The sequence below is a fragment of the Prorops nasuta genome, unplaced genomic scaffold, assembly GCF_024137725.1.
Source record: "Prorops nasuta isolate Cenicafe-Biocafe unplaced genomic scaffold, Cenicafe_Pnas_1.2 PNAS00032, whole genome shotgun sequence".
NCBI classification, from domain to species: Eukaryota; Metazoa; Arthropoda; class Insecta; order Hymenoptera; family Bethylidae; genus Prorops; species Prorops nasuta.
In genome coordinates, this window is record NW_027116829.1 from 1,504,022 (window position 1) to 1,522,091 (window position 18,070).

At 33.0% G+C, this 18,070-nt stretch overlaps 1 protein-coding gene across 5 annotated transcripts; it reads right to left on the reverse strand.

Annotated features, from left to right (window-relative positions):
* Window positions 1-697: 697 nt before the first annotated feature.
* Window positions 698-13,547, reverse strand: LOC136783143 (cystinosin homolog). 5 transcript variants are annotated; one of them, XM_066743030.1, is made up of 11 exons: window positions 13,352-13,547; window positions 12,893-13,107; window positions 12,042-12,160; window positions 5,368-5,419; window positions 5,205-5,295; window positions 4,965-5,144; window positions 3,817-4,057; window positions 3,609-3,728; window positions 3,235-3,523; window positions 3,049-3,151; window positions 698-1,391 (listed from the first exon to the last, which is right to left on the reverse strand). In XM_066743030.1, exons 4-11 carry the CDS (start codon window positions 5,405-5,407, stop codon window positions 1,316-1,318), a joined length of 1,140 nt encoding a protein of 379 aa, XP_066599127.1. In that variant the 5' UTR covers window positions 5,408-5,419; window positions 12,042-12,160; window positions 12,893-13,107; window positions 13,352-13,547; the 3' UTR covers window positions 698-1,315. The 5 variants fall into 5 exon arrangements, with proteins under 5 accessions (XP_066599127.1, XP_066599129.1, XP_066599128.1 ...); XM_066743032.1 differs by lacking the exons at window positions 12,042-12,160; window positions 12,893-13,107; window positions 13,352-13,547 and adding an exon at window positions 8,996-9,039; XM_066743031.1 differs by lacking the exons at window positions 12,042-12,160; window positions 12,893-13,107; window positions 13,352-13,547 and adding an exon at window positions 5,934-6,020.
* Between the last annotated feature and the right edge of the window lie 4,523 nt (window positions 13,548-18,070).

The following is an 18,070-nucleotide window of genomic DNA, read 5'->3' on the forward strand; positions in this document are numbered from 1 at the left end:
TTCCAAAAACCTGTAATAACTTTACAATCCGTCAACAAATGACGACGCTGCATGCGAAATAGTTTACGCCCTATAATGTCGGTATACGGATTCCCGTTAAGGTACGATTTCACTTGTCGCTCGTCGCTAGCGACAAATGGCCACGTGGGACAAAGTATACACTTTCTCCTTATATATTCTGTCGCTAGCGACACTGAAATAAAGTTGGATTTATCCAACTTTTCAGCGACATCGCTAGTATCGCCTGTATCGGTGCTCGTATGTATGTACTATATATAGCTACATTTCTACAGGTACTAAGATGGCGGCTAGTCTTCTTTCCCCTCACCCTTTACCTGGCAACCCCGTAAGCTTATGCTCTCTCCAGGTACTTCGTACCTCCATGGGAAGGAAAGACCTGTATATATATTTTTTAATATAATTTTGTTCAATTTTTAATTGTATTTATTTACTGATAACCTTTATTCTTAATATCCTAATAAACCTGAAAATTACCCTGCTTTTGAATAAATATGTTTTGTTTATAAAATGCTATTTCATTATTTAAAGACCTATTTTCCTTAAAATTAAAATAATAATTAGCTTACATTTTAATTAAGAAAACTCGTTGTAATTTCACTTTTTTCCGGGACGAAAAGTATAGTAGGAACCGTTTTATATAGAGCCCTCACCCTCACAATCATATACTCAAGATAAAAAAGCGCGAGTTAGCATATATTTTTTACAAAAATAACATTGAATAATAAAATTTAATGTTTTTTTAATCAAAATGTGTGTTAACTAGCATTCTTCCGTATTCTCTATAAATAGTTTTTCTAAGTGTTCTAACGTTGATTGGTGATTGTGACTTTGGTCGAAGCTACTGAAAATAATCAAATAGATAATCGGACTATCGGACCATTCGGATTTCGGACATCTTTAAATCGGGTATGACGTCAAAACTCTATAGTTAGACTGTTGACTGTGCTATACATTATCACTGCACCAGTCAGAACTAAAGATTTGAAATTACAAAATGTGTTTTATAGCAAATTAATTACATAACAAATGTCAATACGCAAGATAAAATATATCACATAATTTAATACAAATAAATAGATTCAATTTTCTAATGACTCTTTCTTGCTAGAGAAATACACAATCAATCTTTAAAAAACTGAACTGTAAAATATATTTCTTGTATGTTATTCCTTTCATACGCTTATGATACTTTTTACTATTTTTTTCCTTTTTTACATAATTTTGATATTTATATAATGATGAGTTTTTACTATAATAAAAAATTATAAGAAATGACTTATTTGACATTTCTATATTAAACAGGTGGTAATTCTTCTTTAATTTTTTTCACACTGCTTTCACCAGGTATCTCGGCATATTCTAAGCATTCCCTGTGAAAATGTTTAAAATTTGTTTTTTTATACAAGTATTGATAAAATCACAAGCTAATAAGATGAAATTAACATAAAATATTCCCTAATTTTTAGCATTACAGATTTTTTGTTTGAAACTTTCAAAATAAATTAGTTTTTAAAGTTGTATTAGTTGTACTGATTTATTGTGTTAGGACATACAGGCAAGCAGTAAAGAATATAAGCATGCAAAAAGAATTAAAATCTTATACATATATTTACCTACCTTTTCAATACATAAAAATGTGCAGCAACATACTAATATTTTTATAAATGTTTCTAAGATAAATCATTGCAAAGCCCTTCGCTATCATGCAAGTTAGAGAAGGTTTAACAATGATTCAAATGAAAATTTTCATGCAACATGCCAAACTTAAAAAAATACCAATATGAACAATTTATTTTCAACTATATCATTAATAAGAAACATTTAAAGTTTAGGAATGAATGCAATTAAAGGATTGGAAGGTGAAAAAATGTTTATTTTAATATTTAGCCAACAACACAAGGGGGAGCTAAGATGGATCATTATTGTTTTTTGTATGGCGATAATGTGTTAAATCGATAACATTATTTATACAGACAATTCTTATTTGTTCAATTCTTCATATTTTCCTCTCGCGAATAACTTTGATGCTCTTTTATTATAGTATAAGTTAAATCTCACTGGTACAAAATATATGTTATAATTATATTATGTTATGACTACAATGATTTTTTGTTAAATTGAATCCTAATTATCATTTGTAACATATTATCCCTCTATAGCTTACTAGTATTCATTATGTACACTCTTAAAAATATATGATAATATTCCTTATATTTGTCTAAATTATGTCTTGAGATTAGCAAATAAAAAGTAAATAAAACAAACACGCGTATATAAAAGTCCTACAGTATTAAGTCTCCTCATGGCATCTAGCATTTAACTATATATAAGCTAATAAATATTAAAAAAGTGTATAATTTATTTTTAATACTGTATCTTTAAAAATATCTATAAAAACGCGCTATTCCTATATTGACCTAATTTCTATATATACAACTTTTTATTAAATAATTTATTAATTTTATTTTATAAACTATTCGGACTTCGTTTTTTCGCTCTAACTACAATACTTTTATGTGTGTCTGTATTTAGAGAAAAATAGGTTTTGTTGTACAAAATTAAAACTATTACGACGAGGAGGTTGATTATATTCGGCCATTCAGGTCGATCACCTTTTCATTGATATATCTGGAAAATGAAAAGTTTTCTCTACCTTATACAAGTGTACAGCGAAGTGGTATGAAAAAATTATAAGCAACTGAAGACTCTGCATTAAAGCATAAGCACGATTGTAAGCAGTTTTAATAATTTGTAATAAACCATTTAACATTTGGGATACACAAAATGTTAATTGATAAAAACGCTACCAGAAGCATGCATGTTTCCATTTAGACCTGCCAATGAAGATCCAGACAAACTTCCGTTTATCAACTCCAGTACATGCAAATCTATATGCACTTGAAAAAGGAATGCAGAAACAAATAAAGTATATATTCCCATGCATTAATAATATACGACAAACAAGAGAGACCATAAATCATCATTAGTACAATAAAAGTTAAGAGTGACCAAAAATCATTAACATACCTGTATAATACATAATGTTGAATGATGAAAAATATATCGAAAGCGACTGAGAAGAATCCTAAACCGAACTTGGTTGCGTCTCCAAATATACTTTCCCAATCATCTAATTCAAATTGAAGGATATTATTATCACCGTGATATTTTCTAACGAATGTTCTACTTTTCGTTTGGAAGGCTTATAGTTACCATAATTGTATGCATTAAGTATCATTTGTAGCATCGACAATATGCCTCCGGTAAAGTCTAAAAATATATTTCCTATGCTCCATCCAACGGTGGACTTTCTTTTATAATTATAGAAAGCTTGTGGTACATATTTAATAAGAGTAATGGCTAGCTTTACATAACTGCAGTAGTATAGGAAATCCAACCACTTAATTGTATTTGTGAATGCTAATGCCATAGATATAAAAATAAAGCCGGCAAATACGCCATGAATTATTCGTGCCGTTGTCGATACCCTTTGGCTACCTCTCTAAAATACGAAAACCAAATTTATGCATTAACATTGTGGACATAAACACCTTGTAATATTAAAATGATCTATTATTGCTCATTACCTCATAGATAAAACATTGGAATATCGTTACTACTGTAGCGCATACGGCATGCAAGGCGAAGAAAATGTCATTGACTTGAACTGGATTTAAGCCCTTTGGATAACGATTGTAATACTCTTGCTGCAAGTAAAATTTGTTTCTTAATGATTTCCATCAATTACTGTATTACTTATGAATATCCATAAATACTAATGACATATTAGCTTACCTCTACATCTGGTACCCAATATAGTCCACAATTGAATAACGCGTACATTATGAATCCAACGAGATTTAAGGATAAATAATCGAAATTTAGTCCAACTACGCTTTTCCGTTTGTAGTTGGTATAAATTTGTGGATAAAAGCTGACACTCCATGCTAAGAAATAAATCCATCCTACTATTGCACTTATATGATAAAGCGATTCGGACTTTTCAATTGTAACTCTGACAAATGCTTGAGAGAAACTGCAACAATAAAATAAATATCCATTATAGCTTTTATTCGAACGTTAAGCACTTTGTAAAATTTGCAAAATTTGCAAAATTTGCAAAATTTTCAAAGAGTATATATATTTATTTCTGTTAAAATAACTCTTACTTTAAGTTAAGTTTATTAAATTGATCCCTAGTTATTATTAATATTGTGTAAAGTGTCATTATGCTTAACTTTGAAAATGGTGTCACTAATTAATGGTTAAAATAGAAAGAATATATATCACAACTTTAATACTTGAAATAATTAACACAATTAGCATTAATGCTAAATAATTCAATGACAATCTTGAATAATTGATACTCTTGTAGATCACAGTCAGTATGCACTATATAACACATTAAGAACTGAAGCTATCACTGAAATAATAGGAAGCAGTGACCTGCTCAAAATCTGGGCACTGACTGACTGGAGTTGAAGTTTGAGTTTCATGACAAGTTGAGGTCAAGAGGCTATCTTAATAGCTGCTACTAAATAATGAACTGGTGAGAGTGCTACTGATTGGAATCTTTTCAGAGTTACTCATGGTAAATAAATAAGGTGTATCAATATCTGCCACAAGATACTTTTAGTATGGGAGTTTTGATTTTTTAGATGATAAATCTACATAACTTTATTATATACTTTAATTTTGCCATTGTAGTTCATAGCCTGTTATCAACCTATTGCTATTGATATAATAATCATTATTAGATCTAAATTTAAAAGACCAGTGTATATCAATTTGTCTAAGACAATTAAGCAGTTCTGAATATTGAGGACACAAAGATAAGATATTAAACATTTTAATTTTTAGAAATTGAATAGAACATAGTACCAGTTCATGTTTTAAATTCATTAATCACTTGATATTTTAATTTTACAATCTAAATTACTTACTCTGTAATATTGCTTGGAGTTACATTGGCACTAATAATGGAATGCCCTGCATTTAGACCTTTTATAGAAATGTCCCATGCATTTTCTTTTATTGTTACATTAAATTTTGCTGGGTGAACACTGACTAAGTCAGGATGTTGAATGTCCAACGATACTGTAGCATTGCTTGTCAAAGGGTTTCTAAAACAAATTTATTTTGAATGAGTCCTTGTAATATGCAATTAGGATAAGTTTACTTACGTTATAGATAATCTAATACTTTTTACGGTGTTTAAATGTACTGTTATATCTCTCTCTGATACTTCAAAAGAAGCATCGGTCAGGCAAAAAGCTATAAAATAAATATGTTATTAAGAGCATGGTAAGAAAATGATTAATTTGTTATCTGTTCATTTGCACTCACCCAGTAATAGCAGAAATCCCACGTAACATGATAATGCCATCTTGTATACCAACTGTAACAAATTTTATGATCCATTTAAATTGACTTATCATTCAAACAGACTTTTCAGTGTGTGTGTTAATGCTTTTTAGATAATAAAGTATTAATATAGAAACTATGGATTCATGGTACATGCATAACTCCCTTGATTTTATAACAGTGAAATTTACAAAGACAGCAGTAAACTTCTTAGTTTGAGCACGAACAATCAGTTATGGGAACCTTGAAGAATACAAAGGTTTTAAAAATAACAGTAAAACACGTGACTAATTTTTCGTGTCATCACGAATTGTTAGTGTAGCATAAAGAGGATAGCATAATATAATTTTATCCAGAATTGAGAAAAGGGCACAAGTTCATTGTTATTAAATGCTTAAAGCGACTTTGATTGTATCGCGCGAACTTAACCTCATAAGTGCATCGGTCTTCGGAAAATTTCTTATGGAACATACAAACTAACAACTCAATGAAAATCGTAGATTTGGTAGCATTCTTTCAATAGTTCTACACAAGATAGTAAAAATTACGTGGTTTTGCCGGCCGGTCGTACATTACGTGCCCATTTGACAGACAATATTTACGTCGGCACGCAAATGTCAGCATTATCGGAGTGCCATCTGTAGGCTGCACGTGGATCTGCTATGTTTACATCTCTCGATACACATGTATACCTACATAGTACATACTACACATACACGTAGATATTGATGCAGTATGCTGCTTTAATAAAAGACTTTCTCCCTCTAAAAGATCTTTCAATATTTCCAAATCGAATAGAATTTGCGTAAAAGCACTACAAGTACACATTTATTATTGTCCAGCTAAAAATTTTCCACTCTATGCTAGTCGGTCCAATGGAAATTTCCATCTTGCCGCGTGCATTCAGATAACTATTCGGCACTTACTCATTGTTAGTTTGGTTATACTGGATTGGAGCGACCTTTATTATGCTCAACTTTACCTGACCCTCAATGGAAATTTCCATACATTTACCACCCTGTATACCTGCAAAACCTTTCTAAAATACTTGGAAATAATATGACACGTCCTTCTCCATTATTTACAGGACAATTATACCATGGAGAACAAAGCAAAATATAAAATTAAATTCTTTCAATGACGAATTATATACGTAACATTTTAGAAATATTTTAAAAAATTACAAGGCGAAAATTTATATAGGTATAATCGCTACCGGAAGTTCACAAGAATTCATTTAATTCTCATTAAAAATGAATCTAAATTATCTGCAGGAATCAGCGACAGTGTTCATAGAAATTACGAAGGTTAAACGAATTATTTTAACGACTTTGCCAGGAATAATCTAATTACGGAGTAAAGGAAATGCGATTAGGAAAAAATTTTTGCGGATGTAGGAGGAAACACATCGTTACAGCGTTGATTTATTGCGCGGGTTGTTAATAATATTATTTATTTCTCGGAAATTTACAGATCGAACGTGGTCAAAAACAAGGATAACCTGATGTGCAATATTCCCTTAACCCTTATCCTTAGATATAATATCTCGTTGCACACGAATGATTTTTATCGTGACTCGGACAAAAACAAAACAAACTTATTTTATATATATATATATTCGCGCCTTTCTCTAGCCTCCACTAAACACACAGGATACTCGCCTTCTTTATTCAGTTAAAACCCGGATTGTTTGTCTCGAGATAAACTTAATACACTCATTTAGTGGGTCAAGACTCGGTGAAGTTCCATCGAGATTACGGAAAACGCTCTTGGTTTGTACTGAAAGGAGCTGTTTGATAAGGACAGAAAAATGATAATTATATAAGGAGAGAGAGAGAGAGAGAGAGAGAGATGAGTAACAAACGAATTATGCAACAACTTTTCGCCAAATCTTCCTTATTGCATAAAATATAGCAGCAGCGCAAAAAAATAATACGATTTTTGTAAGAGTTAATACAAAAAATTATACTAGTATATTATTTATTAGTTTATTATACAATCGTTAAAAATAAAATATTTTTTTTAATTAAAATTTTGACATATGACGTTGAGCAAAATAAAGTGGATAGTGCGAAAAGGTTAAGAATTTTTAGCATTGGCTCGATTGGAGGGTGTTTCTTGATTACTATATATATCGTTGAGCAGCTGTAGAATTATTTGATCGACAGAAATATTGGGACAATTAAGTCTTTTGCTTGGAAATAAATCAAGGGATGCTGTCATTTTTAACTCAATGATTATAATACGAAATTATTAATAACATATATATATGCATCAGAATAAATATTATGACACTCAATAGATGTACAAAAATTTATACAAATTTGAAAATAAATATTTGTGCAGTGGATTTATTTCATGTGTACATTTATTGTTAGAAAGGACCCAATTAGAATATAACAAAACTCGCCCTTCTATATTAATTTATTAATAGGCTTGAAAAATAATTTACTCCTATTTTAAACTAAATAATCACAACAAAAGCCCCTGAACAAAATAAGAGAAAAAATATTATGATACTCTATACGAGACCTAAAAATACATGGACATTTGAAAACAAATACTTGCACGGTGTATTTATATCATTCGTACGTAAAAACCCTTTGATATGGTACACGCGAAACGCGGCGAGCTGTTTGATGAAGAAAAATGGTGGAAGGAGCCTCCCATAAACGTTGTTATTTGAATTATGAATTTAATAGCAGCTACGATGATTGACTCGTCGCGGAAAAAAATACCCGGAGTGTGTAACAATCTGATTGGGGGGGGGGATTCGTTGAAACATATTTTTTACAAAACGGAAGTGGCTTATCTTCGAGGCCAGGAATAAGTTTTAACTTCCGAGCGCGTGCAAGCTTGACCCGCCGCGAATTCTGACAGGTTATTCGGTATCACGTGTTGTCCGATAAGAAAAAGAAAGGAAAAGAAAAAGGAGAAAAAAAGGAACAGTTCATTGTCTCGTGACCGACGACCACTGCGATAGCTGCCTGTATCAGGCTGCTCGAGACGCTTGATGAATGATACCTGACGAAAAAAATATACGCACCAGATCGAAAGTCATGCACTTTACTCCAAGATAGCTTCGATTTTCGTCTAAAATCGATTCTTGTGTGCTTCAAAAATTCTCCCATATAATTTCTATCACTTGACAATGTAACAACTATTTTTCGATTATTCACTTGTATCCCTCCACCCTCACTTGATAACCAAAAATCCTCTACCATTTGAAGCGAGAAACCTACAACTTTTTGATATTTTTCAGCTCGAAAAACTCGTTCTGCGGCGAATTCAATTAAAATGAAAAAGTGGTGGTTGAAACGCGAGATTTTCGACAAATTCTATCGAGATGAAAGAAAATTGTGTTTCGAGTTGGAAACACTTCTGGGCGAACGTATATAGGTGTTGTAATGTTCATAACTGATTTTAATTAAATTTTGTGGAGATTAAAAATGTTTGATCCATTGAAATTTTAATGGAAACTGCAAAGAAATTGTACTCGAGTGTTAGAAAAATTGTAGATTTTTTAAAATGTGCGTTTGAAATTTATAGAAACTTCTGGTGTGTTTTTCTTTGAATGATTTGCTATAAGATTTTTTGTCTGAAAAGATACCTTGTTACGAAGAATCGAACGTATCCAGTATCGCACTTTAGCCATTTTTCAAGCATTATCGTCGACTGGTAGAAGGTCGAGTACTTTAGCTTTATTTTACGAGAAACGTTGGAATATTGTAGCTTATCATAGCTGGAAAATCTTTAAAAATACGTTTTATTGGTTATCTAGTAGCTCAGCAATGAATTTAAAGTTTTCATTGGTTTTAAACCAATTGATTATAAAGGTAGCTTACATTAAAATTTTTTTTTCACGAATTATCCGAGACTATCTTAAAAGATAAGCTAGATTTATTTCTCTCTATTTGGTCCAAATCAAAGTAAAAATTATTCAGCGAGAAATTAATTAATTCTTCCTCCTTGATAAAGACATGCACCATTTGAAAATATAAATATGAATATATAAATATTGGTCTAGAATAAACGTTGTAGTTTTGGAGTAATATTGATTAATCAATTTTTATAAATTGAATTTATGGAAAAAAGATTTAAATAGCTTTGAGTATATATGTATATCGATTATCTCGAAATAATGGAAATAAATAATTGTTTTTTATGTACAGCAAAGACCGCGTGGAACTATCTACAATTACTTATGCTTCTATTATTCCCTTCGCTATACTATAATCTAATAATGAACCCCTTAATAGTTCGGAGTACATTGAAATATTTGTTCTTAAGATTTTATTTCTGTGATCCAGCAAGTTATAATAAATAAATCGAAATATTTATATTGAATAAACCTTATCGTCTTTCCACCGATCATCAGACATTTAATGTTATCATTATCAATGATTAAGAAAAACCCCAGTAATCATTCAATAATGGAGAGTAATATCTATATAACGTAGCTTTCTTGGAATTAAAAAAATAACTCAGGACGTGTGGATTGCTCGGATTACAATGCTACAACAAAAGTTTTATTTGATAAAACAGTTTTGGAGTCATTGATAGCCTACAAGGGTCTAGCCTTATCTTCTTATCAGTTTGTCTGCCAAGGCAAATTTCAGGTTTCCTTTGCCACAAGTCAATTTCGTTCCAAAGTTGTTTGATTCTTTCTGCGAGAGTCACTAAACGTGTTATTATACCAATTATATTTTTCACGATTCCAATATTAATAGTTAATTCATTGATAGTGTTTTGTAATCTATATAACTGATAGGCGTCAGAGCACGATTTAAATAAACTTGTTACTGTTTTCGAAAGTAGACTATTTTCAATTGGATATAGTAGATCGATCAGTATGCCAGATTTATCGTTAGTGCATACTTTCCTTGTCCTACTGCGTTCGAGGACATATGCCTAAGAAATGAGATATCCAAGGTAGCTTTATTAATGCGGTATATCGTATTACGTAAAATTCAGTCGCCTTATTGCTCTCATGACGTGGAAATCTCCCTACTTTCGTTTTAATAATTAAAACCCATAGGAAAGGTCCTCATAGTTTCACTCGTGAACAAATTAAAAACATTAAAATGCGAAAAAAAATTAAACAATATAAATTTTCTCTTTATATATTATGATCAACGAGGCAAAAACTGATAGCAGACGATATTAACGTATTCTTTTGGTCAATGTCAACGCTTCTTAAATGCTTTGTATCTCATTTCCATCTTGTCTTTTCTTATCTCTGGGGACTCCTCATAAAGACTCTTGAAATTGCTGACGAATCAACATCAATTACCTGATTATAATAAACAATTATTCTAACGCACGTTCTTCACTTTAGTTTCGTGTCTCGTATACGTGTACCAATGCTACTTTCAGCAGCATTGTTTGTAATAAATTACACGAGTTCCGTTAAATAAACAAGCAGTTCGATGAGGCTATTGGCTGCACGCGAGTGCAGGGGATTTGCGTGTCCTGTAAATAGGTCGTGTAATATACGTTGATTTAATTGTTAAGTATATATTGACGTATATACTATACATATATAGATATAGTACACAATGCTGATTTATGATTTACAGAAATTAAACAAATTATTTGTTATAATTTACGGCATAAATTAATTAAAAGAAAGTACATATTATTAAATAATTTTGCAAGCAAAAAATCAATAAAATTGGGGGTGAATTTTCATAAATGTTGTGCTTCCAAAGTCTCCACTAGAACTGTACTCGTAATTGGTTTGTTAAAGGCGGAGAGAGAGATAGGTGGAAAAGACTCGTGTAGTAAATTATTATAAGCTGTTGATTCATCCGAGATATAGCATATGAAGAGTGATAAGGAGAAATGTAGGAGCTTCCTAGTTAACGCGTCTTGACTGCTTCTTATCAGTGATAATTCCTCGCACGAATCGAACAGTACGACTCGATGGATCCCAATATCGTTCACGTGCAATACAGCAGCTCAGATTTCTCATTATCGACACATTCCTCTCTCCCCGACTCAACAATAACAAAAGCACGATTTGTATCGTGATGAAATACACGAGAGAAACTTTAGCGATGGTAAAACAGTTGCAAAAGAAAAAACAAAATTTAGGAGTTTAATGAAAAAATTCTATTTTACTATATAATTATATATCAATGAAAATAATATTGTACTGATAATGTGTAACTCGAATATTTTTTGTCTTTCTAAGAGAGATTATTACGAATTATGGTGAACGTGAACGCGTTGCAACGTATAGATATTGTAGTTAACAATTGGAAAATATAGTTGAATGGATAGAAAAAATGGAGAGAGAGAGAAGAATTGTGTTAATGAAGTGGTACTTGCCGAGGAAATGTATTGTTTATCGAGCAATCGTCCCAACGAATATGAGAAATCGCTGGAATCCGCGTGATTTCTCACGCGAGTCAATGACTTACTGTAGCGAGTCAGGGAGACACGCCTGGTGTTTCCGGTTTCGAGTGTCATCAACTGTTCGAATCGTGTGAGATTTCAAGCGCGCCAATTTCGAAACGCCAGCTATCCCGGTGACCGAGAACGATTTCGTAATTTCGTTTGGACGATTCAATCCCTTCTGGGTTGCTCGCTGGTGGTGGTGTTGGTGAAAGAAAAGGGGGGGGGGGTTGGTAGGAAGAAGGAGGAAGACTCACCTGGTGAATTTCGCCGTGTAGCGAGAGAAACCGCTCGACAGATAAATCCTTCGTCGACTAATCCCGTGCAGAAACGTCCAATTTCTGCCCAAGAAGACACGCTCCTTCGTTGGAACTACCTGCAATCGAATCAAACCTGGTTAACTCTGCCCAGATCAATTCAAGTCGACCCCAAAGAACATTTTTATCCTTTACATCCCTTATTCCAACTTTCAACCATTAACTGTACCAGGATTTCATCTAAAATACATTCTATTTATAGTGAGAAAAGAGTTATGTTATTCAAACTAAACCAAACCTTCAATATTCCCATTGAAATTATTTATTTTAAATTAACAAATTTCCATTTGAACGCATTAAATTTGTGATACGAAAGAAATAACTTTTTTAATCAAGTCAGTTATTTAATAAACTAAGTATACATTATATTTATATTAAGAAAAACATTATTTTATTCAAACTAAATTATACCTTGAATATTCCCACTAAAATCATTTATTTTGAGTTAACAAACTTCCATTTAAACGTATTAAATTTGAGCTTCGAGAGAAGCAATTTTTTTAAACAAGTCAGTTATTTAATAAAATAAGTAATTTATTTTACAGGCATTACTCGATGCAAGAATTATTTGAATCGAGTAAATTTTTGTGTTTACTGTACATTGATTTCAAACAGAGTAAAATATTTGTAATTACAATATTTGCACAGCTTTGTAAATCGAGTCTCGCTCAACGATTTCAACGAATTTGTTTATTGAGAAAACTTCTGTTTCTTATTATCGTTACGTCGTTTGGCGAATCGTAGTTTCTCACCGAGTTTGCTCGGTCGAGTGGAAATTTGGTTATACTTACGTCATCCAGGGGAATAGTTCCTATCGCTTCCAGCCTCTATTTTAGCAAAAGACTCCAGTTTGCTGACGAGGAAACTCAAGAGTGGCGAGACACGAAGGATTCACCGGAATATCTTCCAGTTTTTTACGAGCACGTGGCTGCTCGCTCGGTAGGTTGTTAAAGTAGCACGGTGCACGAGGTCAACAGGCCAGATCACTGCCATGCACAATTATAATCTGTAACGTTACGTGGAAGTAATGATAATGCAGTAATATATATATATATACCAAAGAAGGTAGTCGAGTATCAAATCAAGAACACAGTGATAAAAGGAATGATAAACAAGAAAAGAAACACAAAATTTCCTGCACGATAAAATTCAATTACAAGAAAATAAACATTATAAAACTCTTTCTGTTATTAATAATTTTTCAAAGTGACAAATACACCTGAAAATTTTTTCTAGAATAAGAGACTCACAAAAATTCGGTGCTCGATCTTATCGATAAAATTCCAAATCCATCGATCAATTCTTAGAAGCTGTCTAACGGGTGACCTCGATGTGCCTTGATCTTGGGAGTCGAAAATCCGGGTGTCAATGGTTCGGCCTTGAGAAAAATCTCTCTCAGAGTTGACAGCGTGCAAATTGGAGGAGAGAAACCGTAGTGAGTTTCGCGTGAAACGGTCGGCATCGCAATGAATCGTGGGAGCCTTTGACATTGTATATATAAATTGATCGAACGTCTTCTCCCCCCCTCCTCTCTCCCCGCCAAGACATCCCTGAAAATTGCCCCACCCAAACATGCCCGTTACTACCGATTATCTCCTTCCCTCTCTCTTTCTCTCTCTCTCTCTCTCATAACGATACTCGTATAAATGTATATGTATACATATGCTATCACCACGATCGAATTCACTTTGCACTCACAGGATATTCTCACCTGATATTGTACTTTATCAAATTTTTCAATCACATTTCCTCCCCCTACCCCACCAATCGTACTCCCATCAGAGAAACTGCCAAGTTTACGCCTATGGATTTTTCTCCCTACGATGACTCCTCGAATTTATATCTCGAAAACTTAATTGACTTTATACTCGTCGTTATCTCGCGTGCTCTCTCGTTATTCTCAATTTCAATTTTCCATTTTTCCTGGAACGGAATATATCACGACGAGTTTGAGAATTTTCAATGAACCTCGGTTATTGCTTTACTTTATCGTTTCAAGTGTCACGCGAGTAACGAGGAAAAAATCTTGTGCAACGGATAAAAAGGCGTAGAATGTACGTTGACTTTGTTAAAAGTGCATTTCACGCTGGGCGTTTTTGCACCAGGAAGATACATCCTTTTAGTTTGGTTTAAGATGAGCGATTTTCTTTGTTTTTTTTTTCTTAGTAATTTTCGCGTTTATCTTTTCCCTCCAATTTTATTTCTTCCTGTGTTATTATTATTATTATTATTATTATTATCCGTAGGTCTCGCGTTATTCGCACGAAGGAAATAATCGTGAAAATTCTGATTGAATTGTTAAATATACATAAAGCTCGTTGGAAATTCATTGCTGCTAAATGGAGATTTTCCGAAATGAGGAAAAGCGTAATTTTTCAAGGAATTCGACTGATATTTTGCCAGAAAACCTCCGAAATTGCAGCACAAAGTGCAGCAAAGTAAATGCGATGCAGTCAATTGCACTCGCCAAAGTCAAATACGTGGAGGAAAATCGAATCTGTCGATGTATATATATATATAATATACATATAGAGAAATTTTCACTTTTCCTTGTTACCTTTTCCACGAAATGGCAAGAGCGTTATTATTTTTCCCCGATGTGGGTCGCCTCTGCGCTTTTCCATGCACGTTGCATTTTTAATGCAAGCACAACCAGATTTTTCCTCGTCAAACGTCAGCTTTTGACAAATTTTTACCACACTGCTCCAGCTGCTTGATTAAAAGCAAATTTTTCATGTGCAATTTCGGATACTGATCTATTATTATTGCAGTAATGCAATTTTGCATATATTGTATATGTATATACGTATATATATCCCGGTTTTTCACGTACTAATTTTTTATCTCTTTATTGGATTCTTCTTCGAGATATGACGAGCTACGTGTAAAAAGCAGCAGAATTGGGTTATCGATTTTAAATGAAAATTATTGATCGGGAGTTATTGAATTTTCATTGGACCAAATGTACGTGGAGAAATGGGATGTAAGTGCATATATAAATGTAATTGCTGCAGCAACCAATGGCTTAAGTCAATTGGTATTAATTGGCGGAATAGCAAGAGTCCACTCATTAATAATGAAGGATAATTGCTCGAAATTTCTTGGTGATTATTATATTCCAACTGAATATTATTATTGAAGCTTTTCCTATTCCACTAATCGATATCAATTAATCTGACTCTTTGTGTGATAGACCAATACAAGCTACAGACTTTGATATATACCGAATCATTCAAGGATCAATTTATATTAATTATCTGCAGTGGCAGAGATGAACAATATTTAATAGACCGTGGACTTTAATAGGTGAAATGAAGAGTCCTCCAACCATTTGCTTTTTTTTTACTCCAATTCTTACGCTTTTACCATTTATTTTTCAATCAACTCTCTCTCTCTCTCTCTCTCTCTCTATATATATATATATATATTACAAGCAACTATATTCTCACCTTTAATTATCCAGGTCTCATTTTGATAAATTTTACAACTGAAAACAATATACGAACCATAGGTTTGCACACATTCTCTGATTTCTATACAGTAAGTTAACTTGGTTTGGTATGCAAAGAGTAGTTCTTATCAAAGTATTGTTAAATATTCTTATCTGGATAGAGTAGCTGAGATAGGATGTAATCGTAACTACTGCAATTAAACATTTAGCTTTCAGATAAGACAACAATGTACAATCCTACGTGATATTGTTATTGTCAAAGTAATTCGATAGTTTTTACACTTGCTTTGATGATAATGGTAGAGAAGCTTGCAGACAAGAATGGGTTATTCTCGTTTTGTGAGAAAGAGAGAGAAAGGTATAACTTTGTAAGAATGAAATAAAAGAGACCTCCATTCGTTTGTTTATACTATTCGAACATAAACGATATCTACAGTAATTTTGTAACAAAATATAATTAAACATTAATTTCATATCTGTCTATAACTCTTAATTGAAAATCTTCGATAACACAACGACAGATACATTTCAATATCAGTTTATTTACAGGGATTACTCTAAAATAGAGAATGATGATTTTTCGAAAAAGCGTCAGTCTGCAGAGTGACTATATGCTAAATGATGTAGTCTATATAGAATTATCAATGCCACGATCACCACAGGTGACACAATAATATTGAATCAAATACGATTGTGAATGGTATTAAAGCATCAAGATCATCTATCTCGAAAGTGGTCTGATACGAAACTGTCAGTTTTTTCGCATCAACACTCTAATTAACGCAGCGTGATTGCAATACATCCGTCAGATAATTACAAAGATAATTTCAGGAGGTTGAAATCATCTAATTCACAGATCGGTGGGCCTCATTCACCAAACTGGTACCTCGTGCACTGCTAGAATTAATCCTTATCGATGCAAAATTGAATTTCAACAACTTCCACGTGACTCCTTGCGATAAGATCTATTATATATATACATATATAGAGGTAAAAAATAACGATGAAGGCACAGGTTCGATTCGGAATAAAGTAACACACCCAGTATAAAAATTCGATAAAAGAAAAGAAACTCTTGGTGCGAATAACCCAATTCGTCCGAGTTTTTTCATCGATTGGGTGAAATTCGATGATCGACGAGTTTTCTACGTATCATCGAGGCGAATTTTGGTCGACGAGGAATCTCGTGCAAGAAGAGGAATGTTGGATGGGGGGGGGGGGGGGGGTTAGCTAAAGAGAAAAAGAGGAGGAGGAGGAGGAAGAATCGGCGAGACTGGCCACCGGAAGGCGAGCGACGATCGAGTCTTGGAACGAGTTCAGCTCGTTTCGTGCCAATCAATGGCGTTTTTTTGTCCACAGCTGTCCTCCAGGCAGGCAGCCTGCCATTTCTGGGGTGACCGGGCACGTAACGCGCGTCACCGTCGTCGTCGACGTCGCGTTGCGTCGCGTCACGCCGCGCCGCTCTGCTCGCTAACGCTGCGTTTGCGTTTATGCAATAATTGCTGGTAGAACAATGGCTGCCAACCGAGGGAATTCGCTAATCACCATTGCACATCGGGAATAAGCTTGAAACGTCATCGTATTTTCACCTCTGTAGTCGCTTATCGCTCATATTCGCTTTGCTCTTTTATATTTTATATATCCGTATACTCAGATCACAGTATGTTATTATTGTTCTTGGAGAATATTTCATCTGTGCGAATATAGAACCTTCAAAAAAGTAATTCATGAGATAGAAATTGATTTTCTTGAGTTTCCAATATGGTTTTATTAATATTGATTTGATTGAATTTTTATATAACCAGGTGTTTTTGGAATAGTTTATTGTTGGATATAATTTCCTGGAGGTAATTGTGGAAATGTCAATTTCTTAATTTAGTACGAGAAACTCAATTATCATTGATTGGCATCAATGATGAGTAATATATGATTTTATATATTTATATTATAGTGAAATACTTTGTGCTTTCTATATGTAAAACAAAAACAAGCTAATTTCTTATTTCTCGAGATTTCTTGTTTCAGCTCGAAATTGATATTTATTCTGATAACAAATGTACGGCCAATTGAAATCAATCATCTATATTAAATTAATCTGCTGCTTAATTAACCGATAATCCACTTAATTATGTATCACGTTTTCGGGATTTCAGCTCGCATCGATTTGCATAGTTCGAAAATATAGCGCAACCTCGATATTCGATTTTGTCACTTTCATTAAATATTTGTTTTAACGAGCAAATCACCTGATTATTGCCATTCTAAAATTGATGAGAAATTGTTAGAAGCGAAGAAAAGGATGAGTTGTTTTAAATGAGGTATCTATTTTTTAGTCTCAAGTTATATAAAGCGAGAATCGGTGGTGTCTCGGCGGCAAGTACGTATACCGTCGACCGCTACCGTCCAACTATGCTGCACAGTAACTTTTGCCGTTCCAATTTTCAGACCGATTCTTTTACGTGAATGATGCATTATCATGATAAGGAAGCGTCTCTTAAATAGGTTTTAAAAAAGCTTT